The sequence below is a fragment of the Cebidichthys violaceus genome, unplaced genomic scaffold, assembly GCF_023349555.1.
Source record: "Cebidichthys violaceus isolate CVI_PGR_0920_01 unplaced genomic scaffold, fCebVio1.0.p SCAF_7, whole genome shotgun sequence".
Lineage (NCBI taxonomy): Eukaryota > Metazoa > Chordata > Actinopteri > Perciformes > Stichaeidae > Cebidichthys > Cebidichthys violaceus.
In genome coordinates this window covers 18,369,536-18,384,418 of record NW_027176927.1, presented here as the reverse complement: position 1 = coordinate 18,384,418, position 14,883 = coordinate 18,369,536, and the positions used below count along the sequence as shown (strand labels likewise).

Here is a 14,883-nt window from a genome sequence, read left to right as displayed (position 1 = left end):
AGCCTTCACGCTGGTATGGGTTTTATGATATGGACCGTCTGACAGACAGTCACATGCATAACATCTTGTATATGCTGTATTTTGTATAAACGCTGTGATCTGCTGCAATGCGTCTCCTCATAGCGAGAGGGTTCTGGTTCCCCTGTGTGTGTGCAGTTTTACATGTTCTCCACATGTTTGTCCTCTGGCTTCCTCCCACAGTCATAGGTCAGATTAAAAACTGAATAATAATTAGAGTCCCCATCAGTTTATTCCTACTGAGACCCCACGCTAAATTGAGTTCACTCCCCTTTTCTCTTGCGGCATCTTGTCCACTCGTGAGCTTGTAAATATTTGCATAGAGCTGCCGTCCGGGTCTGACTGGAAAGCTACTTTTGGAAGCAAAATTGTAGTGGCACAAACTAGTGTCCATGAGCTTTAATCTTAAAAAGAGCTGATGGAGGTCCTGCAGGGCTGCTGTGGATTCTTACCCAGCAGGTGGATCTCATCGATGATGAGAATGGCTACTTTCTGGACGTAGCTCCTGTTCTGCCAGCTTCGGCTCACTCCGTCCCACTTCTCTGGTGTGGTGACGATGAGGTCGGCCTGAGCTATGGCTCTCATGTCTGGAGTCACGTCACCCGTCAGCTCCACCACTCTGCACACAGGTAAGAACCAGGAAACACTTCAGCCTCATTTCTGACATGATTCCTTCCTTTACATTACGGGGGGAGGATACATTTTTTATAAAATAAGACATAGATACACATCTATATATACATCTATAATGCACCCTGCCTGTGAGGTGTCATCCATCACTTAGAGGAGATGCTTTTCACTTACTTCTTCCCCAGTTTCTCCTCAATCCTGATCTTCCAGTCCTCGATCCTCTCTCTGACCAGGGCCTTCAGTGGGGCGATGTACACCACCTGAACACACATTCAGTCATTCAATGGAGAGAAGCACTCTCTGTGTTCATTAACATACACATAATGCTTATAATGAGGTCAAGAAAAGTGTTCCAAAAATCATAAAATGAATTGATTCCTCCTAAACGGTGGTTGACGTTAAGCTAGCGTGGTGTTCGACCAAAGTAGGACTTTAGGAGACATGTTGAGCAGGGTCCCTGTTTAGCTTCACAGGCAGTGCACATCCAGGCATGTCAGACAGCGTACGTAGAAACAGCTAACATCACAACATCACAGTGCACTACAGAACACGATCACCATCAGAGCTGCTGCAGCCACAGGTCAGCAACAGGTCAGTCAGTCTTCAATTCAACAGTGAGACGGACGGAGCCGTCGAGTCAAACCTTAGCAGTCGGATACTTGTTGAAGACCCGGAACATGGCCAGCTCTGCCGCGATGGTTTTTCCAGAGCCCGTTGGCGCCCCCAGCAGGACGTTGGTGTCGGTGTGATACAGCGTGTGGAAGATCTGAGTCTGGATGGGGTTGAAGTGGGTGAACTTGTACAGGCTCTCGTACTCCCGGTTACCCAAAGCCGTCACCGGCAGCGGCTGCAGGTCCAGCAGCTCTGAGAGGGGAAGAGTAATGAGACAAGATGAGTCCGGACTCTTATGGACTCACTATGGCAGCATAGTAAGAACTATGCAGAAATGAATTTGACTCATTTCAGCAGTATGAGAGTCAGAGATCTTTTTATCTTCATATGAAAGATATACATATAAAAACACAGACCCTGCTGTTTAAGTGTGTAATATGCCTAATGTGTATATTCAAGCACAAACAACCACAACACATCATTATTGACAGAGTGTTTAAAAAGCAAACTGTACAGGAAACACACCGACTACAACACTGCAGCCGACGTTAAAGTGGTGAGGAAGTGTATCCTCACAATCACTCGTTCACTTTCATGAAATACAATGAAAGAGTGAAGCTGAATATGTGGACATGAGAATAACACACAGTTGTTGTTCAAGTGTAGACGTAATAAGTACGACTCAGAGGTGTTTCTGAGTGTGTGACCACCTGATGGATGGAACAATATGCTCTCTGATTTCCTTATATATATATATATATATATATATATATATATATATATATATGTCCACAGTCTGTCTGCTGCAGAGCAGGTAGAGCACAGTGCGTTTCTTCTTACAGCCCCTGATAGCGCTGCGCTGTCGTCACACAGGTTGAGCTGGATCCTTGTTCTCCTTCACAGCGAGCATCATATCATCACAGCGTGTTTGATTAAAGATGAAATGAGGTTTTATTTGTGTATTTATGTCCAAGTGAAATGAAAAATACATGTTTCCTGTTCTAATCCTGTTACTTTGCTTTGTTGATTGTTTGTTTATCTATTGTTACATACCAAATATATGTCAACTAATCGGCTTCAGAGTATTTTGGCATCAACTCCCCGTCTTTCCTCTCCTTTCCAATGTTTGAGGACTCACCCAGCACTCAGGGACCAGTGAAGTGAGACTAGCCCCATGGTTCACATTAAACTGCACCGTTAGTGGATCATAGTAGCGAACACACTTCATTCTGAAACAACCTGCAACATGTCTTCTCTCCCTCGTCCTACTGACTGAGCTTCAGCTGTAAATGTTGACACCAATCTACAAGTTAAAGCTGGTAATCACAGTAAGTTCACCACGACATGAATGATGCTTCAGAAGCTGCTCCGAGGACTGGTTTGCTTTGTTTATCAGCAGTATTACATGGACTCAGGAAGAACACACAGATCCGAAGCACACAAGTCCTCCTTCACTGTGGTTAGCATTGAGTGAAAGGGCGTGAGGCCGAGGTGAGGTCTGCTCGTCACCGGGATCTGCTGTACTCTCTTAATGTTCACATGAAAACACTAATCAGTGTTGAGTTTCACTATCAGCACACACAGTACTGGAAGAGAAGAGCTTCTTTCTGTCTACTCTTCAGTCACAGTGCCTGGTGACCAAATAAAAGAACAAGTATCTAACGTTTGAGTTCTTTGAAGATAGTATTCTCATGCACATGCCGACATACAGAAAAGACAGTTGTGTTAATGAGAGACTGAGGCCTTCCTTCAGCTGCTCACATGACCTCCTCTGTGCCGTGGTTTGTCCCTGATAACGGCCCTCACTGAGGACGAGTGTGGTCAGAATGAATAAGCTGCTTCCCTTCTTACCGTCTGGAGCAGTGAACGAGTGAGTACGGGATGTCTCTGTGCAGCTTCCTAACAGACACGGCATTATGTGGTGTTCTAAGCTGACTGGAAGTGAGAGTTTGATTTCAGGCAAAGCATCCTTTGGCTTAGGCCAGAAAGAGATCTCAGTGGAAGCTTAGCTTCCTTTCACGATGTAACAGAAGCTCATCCATCGTCCATCTCTGTGCTACTGTAGGCCAGCACTTTATGGACAATTTATAGAGAGTAGAAAACAGCTCAAGAGACAGAAGTCTGCTGCACAACTGTAACACGTGTTACAAGCAGAGTTTGTCCACAATACGCAGGCTAGACTGGATACAGTAACATACATGTGCTTGTTTTATAGAGACCTCTGTCCACACATACATTATGTGAAAACAACTGCATATCTGAAAAACATTATGACTGACAGGAGGCAGGACCCTGGATCTGGTCCATGCAAGGAGCCTGAGTCCAGTCTGTTCAGTAGTCATAGTGAAGAGAACAAAGGAGCATTCATCATTCATAACTAACTATTTCAACTTCTAAACCCAACAACAGGCCTGCGGTTATGAATCAGATGAGTGACATCAGATCGGAGTGCTTGATTTATTTTGAATTTATGAACGTTCTCTAAAATCAGCAGGGGGAGGTGCCTAGAAACAGCTGTTTGCACCACATATAACAGCAGCTATACAAACAGCGTTGTCCGTTAGTTGTTCTCTAGATATACAAAACAAATGAAAGCCCAACACTGACTAACAGCAGGGCAACAATATGTCAAATCAAACTGAAATAAATCCACCAGTAGACTTCTTTGTGAGGAGAGCAGGGGCAGCGGAGCCATTGAAAACCCCGGGTCTAAAGTTAGTGGACCTAACGAGGAGTCGGGGCGGTCCGGGATCAGACCCCCGGTGCCGTAAAAGCATCCCACTTATTCCCCAGAATAAAGCTTTTAATGTGAAGCAGCAGCAACTCTTGGATACTGATGACAGCGAACATAAAAATGAAGGCTGATGTTTGAAAGTATGAATAAGACTCACGGAGTGAAACAGGAGAGAATCTCTTAGAAGCACCGACAGACCGATGTGGGATTTTTAAGGCCGGTATTAATATTGACTTTTGGGAGTTTAAAAGAAAACGATAACAGTATATTGGCTGATTGTAATAACATAAACAATCAATCTTGGAATGGACTCCTTAGATGAATGGCCCTGCATACACACTAATACCGATTTATCTGCAATTAGCTACAGTAACATCGGCCAATACATCCGGCAGTGAGAATGAAGCGCTTCCTTTTGTATCTACAAAAAACGTTACAGATCGGTGCAATTAAATCTGACTAAAGCCGGCGTCTGGACGTTCAGCTGATGAAGGTGCAGAGGATGAGAAAGAAGAAAGACTCGATGTTAAAATAATGCTTCACTTTAGAACAGTTGCTATATTTCTATTTCACAGGGAAATATTTAGAGTTTTACTTCACCACATTCATTTGACAGCTTTAGTTACTTTTCAGATTATAACCCTGTCAGATGTTTTCTTTGCATTTGAATAAAACAGGTCCAGTGATGCTTTAATACTTAGGGTTTAAAATGCAGGGCCTTTACTTGTAATGGATGCACTCAGTCTGGCTCTTAACAAGGGAATCTAACAGCTGGAGACATTCAACAGAGTCCACCAGTCCACCAACAACAGACTCACTGACGTAGGATCAGCAGAGTACTTTCAATTCAATTCAAGTTGAGTCAAATCCCTGTTGTCACATCATACACGTGTGTGTGTGTGTGTGTGTGTGTGTGTGTGTGTGTGTGTGTGTGTGTGTGTGTGTGTGTGAGTGTACCAGTGTGTGGGGGGTGTCTCTCGGGTAAGATGAGGTTCTGGAAGTTAATGATGCAGACGGCCTCGGCCCCGAGCCAGCGGTCAGACACCACCTTGATGTAGTACTGGGAGGGCAGCGGCTCAAAGATGGGGATGGTGAACACTATGTGCTGAGGCTCTCCTGTTACCACCTGAAGGGAGGAACGAACACACACACACACACACACACACACACACACACACACACACACACACACACACACACACACACACACACACTCAGGACATGTACAGGACACAAGAACACACTTCAACCACAATGTCCTCATGTCAACCGAGGTCCAAGAAAGTAAAAAAACGAACTTGTTTCTTCTGCAGGAGGAAGTGCTCGGAGTGGTAGATGTGATCGTTGATGGGGTCCTCCACCCACAACCACCATGGCTCACCCACCGAGCCGTGGACCTGAAGAAGTGAGGGGAGGAGCACACCACTCAGACACAGAAACACACCCAAAACAGTCTTGCTAATACACACACATATATAGATATATATATAGATATATATCTATATATATATGTCAACCTCATGTTATTAAGTATTGCTGAGGCTGTAGATAATAGTTTAAATAGCTCTGGTTATTTAAACTTCTCCTTTGATAATATGCATCACACAGACAGGTTCTAAGGCAGCGCCTGCATTGGTCCTGACCCTGAAGCCCGTCTCGTAGAAGGGTCCAGTGTCAAACCATCGTAGTTGAGATTATGCTACAAATAGTTTTTTTATGGAAACATCACAAACTGACAGACAGTAAAAGCGTGGGGCAGGGTGATATTGCAGATTAGGAATACTGATTGGTTTCTCAGTGTGGATGACAGTCTACATGCTGGTTCCCATTGATAAGAATAGAGTTTAAAGGGAAGAACAGTGAATATTTGGAATATGGGGACATGAAAAAGATCATATTTTACAAACAATTGTAGCACTGAGCATTGTGTTTTCAAAAGAATAAAGAATCAAGCTGCTAGTTAAATATGTGGTATCAATCTAAAGGAGGAGCCATGAACAACACTCACAGGGCTCTGGCAGTATTTATCATAATGTGTCAGTGCGGTATGTGTCCCGGGTGCCATCAGGGAGGCGGCTCATGTGTCGGTACATGTGTCCCGGCTCTGCAGCCGGATCAGGGCTAAGCCGGCCGGTCTATCATTACCACTCTCCCATGATTGAAGCATGCATCGCTAATCGGACATAAACATTCATCTTCATATTCAGCCCCGCTACAATGAGCTTCCTATTCCGCTCAGACTCCATGACCAACTCTGGACTAAGCTTCCCGAGATCCCCTCTGGCCTAACTGCCCACTGAGGTGGGACACGCTGGCGAGGGCGGAGGCATTCTGGCTCTCAGGGACAGATGGAGATTCCATGGCTGTAAGAATGAGGTAGGGGAGCAGATCTTCTTTTCTCCATGAACATGTGACCATGACTCCACTGGCTGTGTCACCGAGTAGTTTTGGTGCTCAGGAGACAGGAGGAGACAAATGGACCTTCTGAAATGTAGCTCTTTGCTCTCATTTCCTAACCCTGAACATCAGAACATCGTTATATACTTACTTATGTACTAGGCTGTGTTCTTGTGTACCTTTTGGCTTTGGCTCTTGCCATTTATACATTTGTTGTCTGAATGTTGCTTCATTTTGAAACACTTAAATGGTACCTGGCAGATTCTACTTGTCAGACTTCCCACAGTTTACTGAACTGATTCTAATATGCTGGTCTATATTAATGCACGCTCACACAATACAGCGCTTTTTCAATTTCTACTCAGCACCTCAAATGTCATCTGACGTTAAACTCAGTGACCCTCACTGTAGTTGCTGCTACTTGACTATACTGAAGAGCTCTTGACCTCGTGTGACGGGATGCCTTCGTTCTGAAGGTACGAATACTGGTGCTGTAACACACAACATGGTGGTGTCTACAGACCAACCAGATAGTTTGGGTTTAATCTGTTCAGGAGATATCTGTCTCTGATACCATACAGTGGAGGAGAAAGGACTCTTATTACATAGATATGAATTAAATTCAACATGAACGTGTTTGCAGACAGCCTGGATAATCAGGTTTCTGCTGAGGTGCTCACACTACTTTACTGAACAACCTGTTTACATGTTACCATCACTCACCAGCCTAACACAGCATCATGTTTTATCCTATAGCTCATCATTCAATTGGTTCTTTGTTCCACTGACACGTGGATATATATAAAACATATTAAGAATAAAGGCAGCCTGAGATTCCACGGTCAATCTCATTTCTGTGTACTCGACGATAACAGAAGGAAAGCCACCTGTGGGGTTCTGTCCCTACAAACAATGAGTGAGACATGCAGTGGGATTCTCACTTTCACTTACTGCTCCGTCTCTGTCAGTGGGAGAAGCAAGAAAAGCACAGCCCAGCTCGCCCTGCTGACACATTGCAGCACACTAACACACGAACACGTCTGCTAGAGCCTCCGGAGCAACACGCAGGTGTCCTTCAACACAGCGGCTCTGCTCCACCGCTGGCTTCTGCATGCCTGTGATTAAGTAGTGGCACTCTAAACTGACATAGTGCAGCAAATCCAGGATCGGTGTATTCATCGATCGCTGTATTTGAACGGGATTTCAATGCTCCCTCCACGTCGTCACAACTGTCGTCTGTGTGCGTACACCAGGCTGTGCGCCCGCGTAGCAGCGGCTGAGTTGATGAGGCGGAAACGTTACAGCAGTGTGTGTTCTGGTAGTTACGGTAGCAATTAGCCCAATCACCCCACTGTCTGTGCAATGTAGCGGCTCGGAGGGTCGGCGATGCACCCCTACCGCCAGGGCCCGGCTAAGAGCACTGAGTGAGGAGTATCTTCAGGCTGTAGTAAAAGCTGGCAGGCTGATAAATGTGCAACAACAAATGAAGAACATCTTGAAGGCTACAACATGTACTTTCAATGAAATGAAACCAGATGAAATATAAGGAGAAGGAGACGACAGCAGTGAGCATGTTGTCCACGTTTACCTGATCATTCCAGCGAAAGTCAGGCGTGACGATGAGACGAACCCGTAGGACAGTGCGTGTGATCGGCTGGATGTTAGCCTCCATCGTGATCGAGGGGATCTGGTGGACACACTGCTTGACGGACAGGCCGATGTTGACGTGGTGCAGCATGTGACCTGGGAACAACATACCTGGTATTAACATCAGTTTTGTGTCATAAGTTCAGACAGATTACAGTAAATTCTCAAATAAATCCAATTTTCAAATAATAACCGTGGCAGCTAAATTCAGCATTATATACATTCATACAGCATTAACTCCATCCAGCAGCAACAGAGAAGTGTCAAGGCTCACTACTCTGCTGGTCTGAGTTTCTCTTCACTGAAACATTTCAATCACTTAGCTGTTTATCTCTTTTGACCTACTGTCAATAAAAATCATCCTAAACCACTGAAAGGCTTTTCATTTGAAACATCTGTTGGAGACACGTTGGGTCAATTGTCATATTACACCTGATACTTGTGTAGTTTAGAATAATTGATACAGTCTGAATATCAGTTGCTTTTACCAATCTCATCCTTCCTCATTTCCTTCAGTTTGTCCACAGTGAGCTTCTTCTCCTCCAAGCGGTTCAGTACAACATGACTTAGGTTGTGGAACTGGCGGAGAGGGTGGGCAAAGCCCCACAGCCGCTTATCTATCATCTTACAGAGGGTGAGCAGTCGGTAGGTCATGGTCGGCCACCGCTTTCTCAGGGCAATCTCAAACAAAGCCCTGACGATTCGAGCAGCATTCTGTGAGGAGAGAAAACAGCAGAGGGGAAAAAAACTCAATCAACATCAATCCCAGAAGTACAGTATTACTGCTGCAAATATAGACAGTAAGAGTTCAACAGTACACTTTAAAGCTGGAAGGAAACACATTGGTAGTGGAGCAGAAGTCACTGGAAGCAGCTGTAGGAAACATCATGCTGTATACTGGTGATTAATCATGTGTGATCAGGAGGAGGTCTGGCTGGGTTCAGAAGTCCAGCCTGGCCACAGCTGTGCACTGATGGATTGCTAATGTCAGTTCTGGAGGAGAGGTCAGGTATCAGTGTTGCTTGCTGATACACTGCTCAAGTGTGGTCAGGCTGTAATTGATTAGGTCAGGTGTTATTGTGATCTGATTGTCTGGTACAGTCTGAATGCACTCTAGAGGGGGATTATTGAAATCTGTTTGATAGCTTTGATAGGTGAGACCAAGAGGTCGGAAGTCTAGGGAGAACAGATCCTGTTAACTCGTGGTCATACTCTTCTGCTCCACATTAAAGTACTGCCTCCCACTGCAGAAACTACTACCAGTGTACTACAAACAGGTACCGTCCGTTATCAAAACTCCCTTTCAACTACTTGCCATGAACATAGTTGTGCCCCTCCAAGAAACGGTGGAGGGTATCGATTCATCCTGGTCATTACGGACTATTCCCCTCCTTTCTCTGGGGCAGCTGTGGCCCAGAGGTAGAGCAGGATCGTCCATGTCAATGTGTTAAACACTTAACCCCAAATGAATGTGTATGAATGGTTAGTTAGAGTCCTGATGGGCAGGTGGCACCTTGCGTGGTAGCCCCTGCCATCAGCGTCTGAATCGGTGTGAATGGGTAAACATGTAGTGTTGAAGCGTTTTGAGTGGTTGGAAGACTAGAAAAGCGCTATACAAGTACAGTCCATTTACCCAAAGTGCCCAATAATTGGCGCAAGAAGTATTCCTCCTGTTCTAAAGAGCAGTTATAACATGTGAAAACCTGACAAACCTCAACCTTCAACAAGATGTTGTAAAGCATCCTGCGCAGGGTCATGGAAACTGACTCAAAGAACCGGGACGAGCTCCTGCTCTTTGCCATGCAGGAGGTGCCAAAGATCTCTACTGGATACTCCCTGTTTAATCTCCTCTATGGTTGCAGGCCTTGGGGGCCAAAGAAACCTGGAACTATCACCCCACCTCTGTAATTGAACACATCGACCAAATGCAGCACTGGATGGACCAACTGTGACGAGTAGTGAAAAGACACCTTGAAGAAAAATAGCCCAAGCCAGAGTTTATGACAGTGGGGCCAGGGTAAGGGAATTCCAGCTTGGAGAGAATGTCCTGGTGCTGGTTCCAACGAGTGAATGCAAATTCCTGGCAATTTGGCAGGGGCCGTAAGAAACAGCAGAGCGCACAAGAGCAGTGAACAATCAACCCAGCAACGACAGGACCTCTAGGAGTGGATTTCTTAGAACTGTTCTCGGATCAACCGAGGTGGACGTGACGGACCCTGGAAGATACTTCAACAGAGGCCTTACCAGATCCCAGATCCCTGATCCCGAGAACTGAATCATTGAGGCGTCTCAAAGTGCTTGGTCAGGCACGACTGTCCTTGTACCCCCCCCCCCCCCCCCCCCCCCATTTCTGCAATGACTTTTGCAAGTTGAACGAGATTTCCTGGTTCAACGTTTATTACATGCTCTGAGTGGATGAACTCATAGAGAAGCTGGGTCCGACAAGGTTCATCAGTACCTTGAACCTCACAAAAGGATACTGGTAAGTACCTCTGACAGAGCAGGCATTGAAGACAATGGCTTTTTCCACACCTGAAGGGTTAAACCAGTACAAAGTCCTGCTGTTTAGGGTCCATGGCGCGCCAGTGACATTCCAGCCATGATGGACTGGATTCTTCAACCCCATCGGGTCTATGCGGCTACTCAGTTGGATGACATCATTATTCACAACCGTGATTGGTCCTCCCACATAGCCCTTTTATGAGGGGTCCTGGAAGCACTGAGAGCAGAGGGCCTGGTGGCTAGATATGCACCGGTACCACTACCAGGAGTATCAGGTAAAATCCATCATTTATGGCCAGCTATAGTGTATGTGTATAGCAGGCAGTCCCAATACGTTTTCACTGCATCAATTAGTTTAGCTGTGAAGCTGTCAGCTGTGTGTATGCTTGGCATAATCTGTCAGGGGTCCACCAATGTATTGCAGTGTATGGAGCCCATCCTTGTTAATATTTCCTGCTGGGACGAAGGTTCACCCTCATCACAGACCATGCAAGAGGTGCATGGTGGATGTCAGTGACCTGGTAAAACAATGCACAGGTCACTTGTTGATGTTTAACTTCAAGGTAGTCCATAGAGCCAGGACACTCCATGGGAATGCAGACACCCTAACACGGAGGGATGAGTTCCTCTGGGACATAAAACTGTTACCTGGTTCTATTACAAGAAACAACACCCAATGCAGCATCAAAATGGACAAGACGCTTAAACCGGTAACTGCATTAATTGTACAGAATGAACCATGACGGATTTATTAACTGATATATTGATTTGGCTTGTAGTGTGTGTGTATATGTAGCTCCTTTGTCCTCACCTGTGCCACATACGACAGGTCTGAGATGAGTGAGAAGCTGTCCACCTCTCCTCGGCTGATGTACGTCTGAAGCAAAACATTGATCTTGCCATAGCCATTCTCCACCCCACCTGCAGCCGGCAGCTCACAGTAGTTACACAGCAACTGTTCCAGCTCCTCCATCTCTTCATCACGGACCTTCCATCACACATGCAAAACATGACGTACAATTCATCTTTAATGGATAAGTACATTTCAACTACATTCTGTTGTAGGACTTTAAATGTAGACTTCAGAAATATTCAGATGGCTTGGTGGGTGACTGTAGGTTTAAAATGACGTAACTTGACTGAAGCTTTGACAGCCGTTGTTGTAGCATGTACATGTGTCCTCTCACCTTAAGCTGATCAAACTCTTCGGCCTTGGAGACAATACTGAGGATGTCAGCTTCTGTCCGCTGAGAGTTGAAAAGTTCATTGAAAGTCTTCAAAGGAAGAGGGAAAAGGAATATAAGAGGTTAAGGGAGTTTCAATCAGGACATGTCATTATGTCGGAGTGATGAACACACAAAAAAATCTTTCGTTTGTAAGGTGACAATACAATAAGACATAAAACATATCTGCTTGCTGAAGGATTGAGCAAATATTGTTTTTTGATTGAAAGGAACAGGACACACAAAATTGTGAATTTGTAACTAAACATATGTTAACTCTGTTTCTTGACTTGCCAACAGCTCTGAAAAATGCTATCAATTTCCATGATTGCTTAAGTTGTTTGTTTACATTAATTTTGTCATCCCTATTTCTTGGGTTGGACCCTGCGTTCAGTTGGACAGTAGTAGTATAGTACCTCTATGGTGATGTATCTGATGTAGGAGTTAGTCTACCTCTATGGTGATGTATCTGATGTAGGAGTTAGTCTACCTCTATGGTGATGTATCTGATGTAGGAGTTAGTCTACCTCTATGGTGATGTATCTGATGTAGGAGTTAGTCTACCTCTATGGTGTTGTATCTGATGTAGAAGTTAGTCTACCTCTATGGTGATGTATCTGATGCAGGAGTTAGTCTACCTCTATGGTGTTGTATCTGATGTAGAAGATAGTCTACCTCTATGGTGATGTATCTGATGCAGGAGTTAGTCTACCTCTATGGTGATGTATCTGATGCAGGAGTTAGTCTACCTCTATGGTGATGTATCTGATGCAGGAGTTAGTCTACCTCTATGGTGTTGTATCTGATGTAGGAGTTAGTCTACCTCTATGGTGTTGTATCTGATGTAGGAGTTAGTCTACCTCTATGGTGATGTATCTGATGTAGGAGTTAGTCTACCTCTATGGTGCTGTATCTGATGTAGTAGTTAGTCTACCTCTATGGTGTTGTATCTGATGTAGAAGTGGCTGGCGGTCCTGCCCATGTCAGTAGAGGCATAGTAGCCGGTGCGCTCTTCGAAGCGGATCATCCTGGCCTTATCCAGCTTCCTGCCTGACTCCACCACAAGCTCCTTCCTGTACAGCTCCAAGGAAGGATCCATCTAAAAAAGACAAATTGAAATTACACCAATTACATTGTAGCATATGAGATAGAGCCATTTACACAAGTGGCTCAATCAGTTACATTCAAGTTTAGAATGTTGTATTAAAAATATATTTTCATTTGGACTATATCTTTTATTATTTGTATTGTCATTATAGTAAAAAAAACCCTGAGGAGACCCTTGGTGTGCTATGATCTTGGAAAGACAGACGGACAGGCGGCATAGAATCGGTTACACTCCGGATCACCGACCTGATAAGCCTTGTGGTTGATGCCGTAAGCCAGCGGGTTGGCCCTCATGCGAACATAGAGGTAAGTATAACTGAGCCACTTCACTGCCTCCTCCACGTTGGTGACAGTCCCCAGAGCAATCTGAATCCAGGAGAGAAGAGAGAGAAGACTCCTTACACACAGCCACTAACATCAGTGGTCTCTGGCACCATCTAGTGGACACACCAGGACACAAACAGCCCACTTTTGTTTCCATCTGATTTTTCAAACAACAGTGTCAGACTACAACTGCAACATGCTTTGGACCGCAATGCATTTCAGACTCTCAGCTCAAGAGAGTCAAAAGAAACAGATGTGTGTTGGATGAAATTAATTTGTGACTTTCTAACCCTGCTTAGACGAGGAAGAGGATCAGTTACATGCAAAGTACATCATTGTGTTTATCACAACAGAATAAGTAAGTAGTCATAAGTACTGACATGTCTGCAGAAGTGCTTTGTGCTGAAGCCTTCATCACAGAATAGGTGACATAATTCATAGGACACAACATGTAATCAACACCTCTTTTCTTGCCTTTTTTGTTTTCTTCACCCATACATTCTCTTCTTACTTTGTATTTTTTGTGGTACATTGTTATCTTGCTGATTACTGATTTGCTTGGTATGCTCTGTAAAAACAACTTAATGATGTCATATGTGATCTGATAAAGGCTTGATGCTGAAATGATTTCCCTTCATTTGTACTAAACGGAACCACCAAAAAAGATCAAGATATGAGGTGTCTCCTCCTTTCATAGGGGGGGGGGGGGGGGCTTGAGCTTCCCATGCATTTTCACATCCTTCCTCTCCACAACTCTTCATTTGTTTTCAGAGAGGAAAGAAAGCACTTCTGCTTCTGGATTGTTAGAATACAGAAAGCATCACTTCTAGGCCCGTCTAAACGGGGCTGATGGAGACTGACCTCAGCGTTGAGGTTGTCGGCCAGGCTGTCCAGGAACTGACTCTCGATGGGGTTCTGCTGGGTGAGCAGGGTCAAGTAGTGGCTCAACTTCTCGTGGGTGGTGATGATGGTGCCCTCACCGTACTTGTCAAACTGGGGGCGACCCGCGCGCCCGAAAATCTGCATGACGTCCAGGATACCCAGATCCACCAGGGCACCGCGCTTGGCATCGTAGATCTGAGTGCCCTATTCCACACGAGAGACAGTCGACACAAGTTAAGTCCAGTTGATGCCGATACAGTTTAACAACAACCAGCATTTCAATATTATCAGACTGTAGATTCTTCTACATTTTTAGTTGTAAAAAATAGTCATTTTGGGAGTGCGCTCTCTTTTGCTATTTTTCTGTCACCATGTCCAGAACCACATCAACAATGAATTGGTTCTACTAAGAAGTATAGAGTGTGTATCAAGCCTGACTCTTCTTCCTCTGAACCATAAAGCTTCATTCAAAACACACCAATGAGCCTCAGTGTTGCACCGGTGACGTGCTCCTTCATTATCATGAACACACACATTGTAGTGTATTTTTGTTCATTCCCACAAACACCAGTTCTTCCTGTTGGAGGAACGCTTGTTAAAGTCAGCTGTTTGATAACAACACAGAGCCGATATTTTTAAAGAGTTATGTCTTCAGGAGAAAGAAATGGAGTTTGTGTAAAAACTAAAGACAACTATTAAGTGAATACTTTGCTTCAATGCAGTTTGTTAGCAAACAACTTTGAAATAAATGACATTACTAGGAAGTAATCGGAGCCTTTGGAGACCTCAGGGCAGATGCTTCCTTTG

At 44.7% G+C, this 14,883-nt stretch overlaps 1 protein-coding gene across 4 annotated transcripts in view; it reads right to left on the bottom strand.

The window, feature by feature from the left end:
- ascc3 (activating signal cointegrator 1 complex subunit 3) overlaps positions 1 to 14,883 on the bottom strand; it is a 135,056-nt gene that overhangs the window by 29,062 nt on the left and 91,111 nt on the right. For all 4 annotated transcript variants that reach the window (XR_011105313.1, XM_068735146.1, XM_068735148.1 and 1 more), the window contains exons 16-27: positions 14,056 to 14,280; positions 13,117 to 13,236; positions 12,698 to 12,862; positions 11,728 to 11,814; positions 11,352 to 11,528; positions 8,527 to 8,752; positions 7,980 to 8,134; positions 5,293 to 5,391; positions 4,952 to 5,120; positions 1,292 to 1,512; positions 823 to 908; positions 471 to 637 (exon numbers count right to left, since the gene is read on the bottom strand). Coding sequence is in view for 3 of the 4 variants with exons in the window: in XM_068735146.1 (XP_068591247.1) it covers positions 471 to 637; positions 823 to 908; positions 1,292 to 1,512; positions 4,952 to 5,120; positions 5,293 to 5,391; positions 7,980 to 8,134; positions 8,527 to 8,752; positions 11,352 to 11,528; positions 11,728 to 11,814; positions 12,698 to 12,862; positions 13,117 to 13,236; positions 14,056 to 14,280 (1,897 nt within the window). In the remaining variant the exon portion in view is untranslated. The remainder of the gene's footprint in view (positions 1 to 470; positions 638 to 822; positions 909 to 1,291; positions 1,513 to 4,951; positions 5,121 to 5,292; positions 5,392 to 7,979; positions 8,135 to 8,526; positions 8,753 to 11,351; positions 11,529 to 11,727; positions 11,815 to 12,697; positions 12,863 to 13,116; positions 13,237 to 14,055; positions 14,281 to 14,883) is intronic.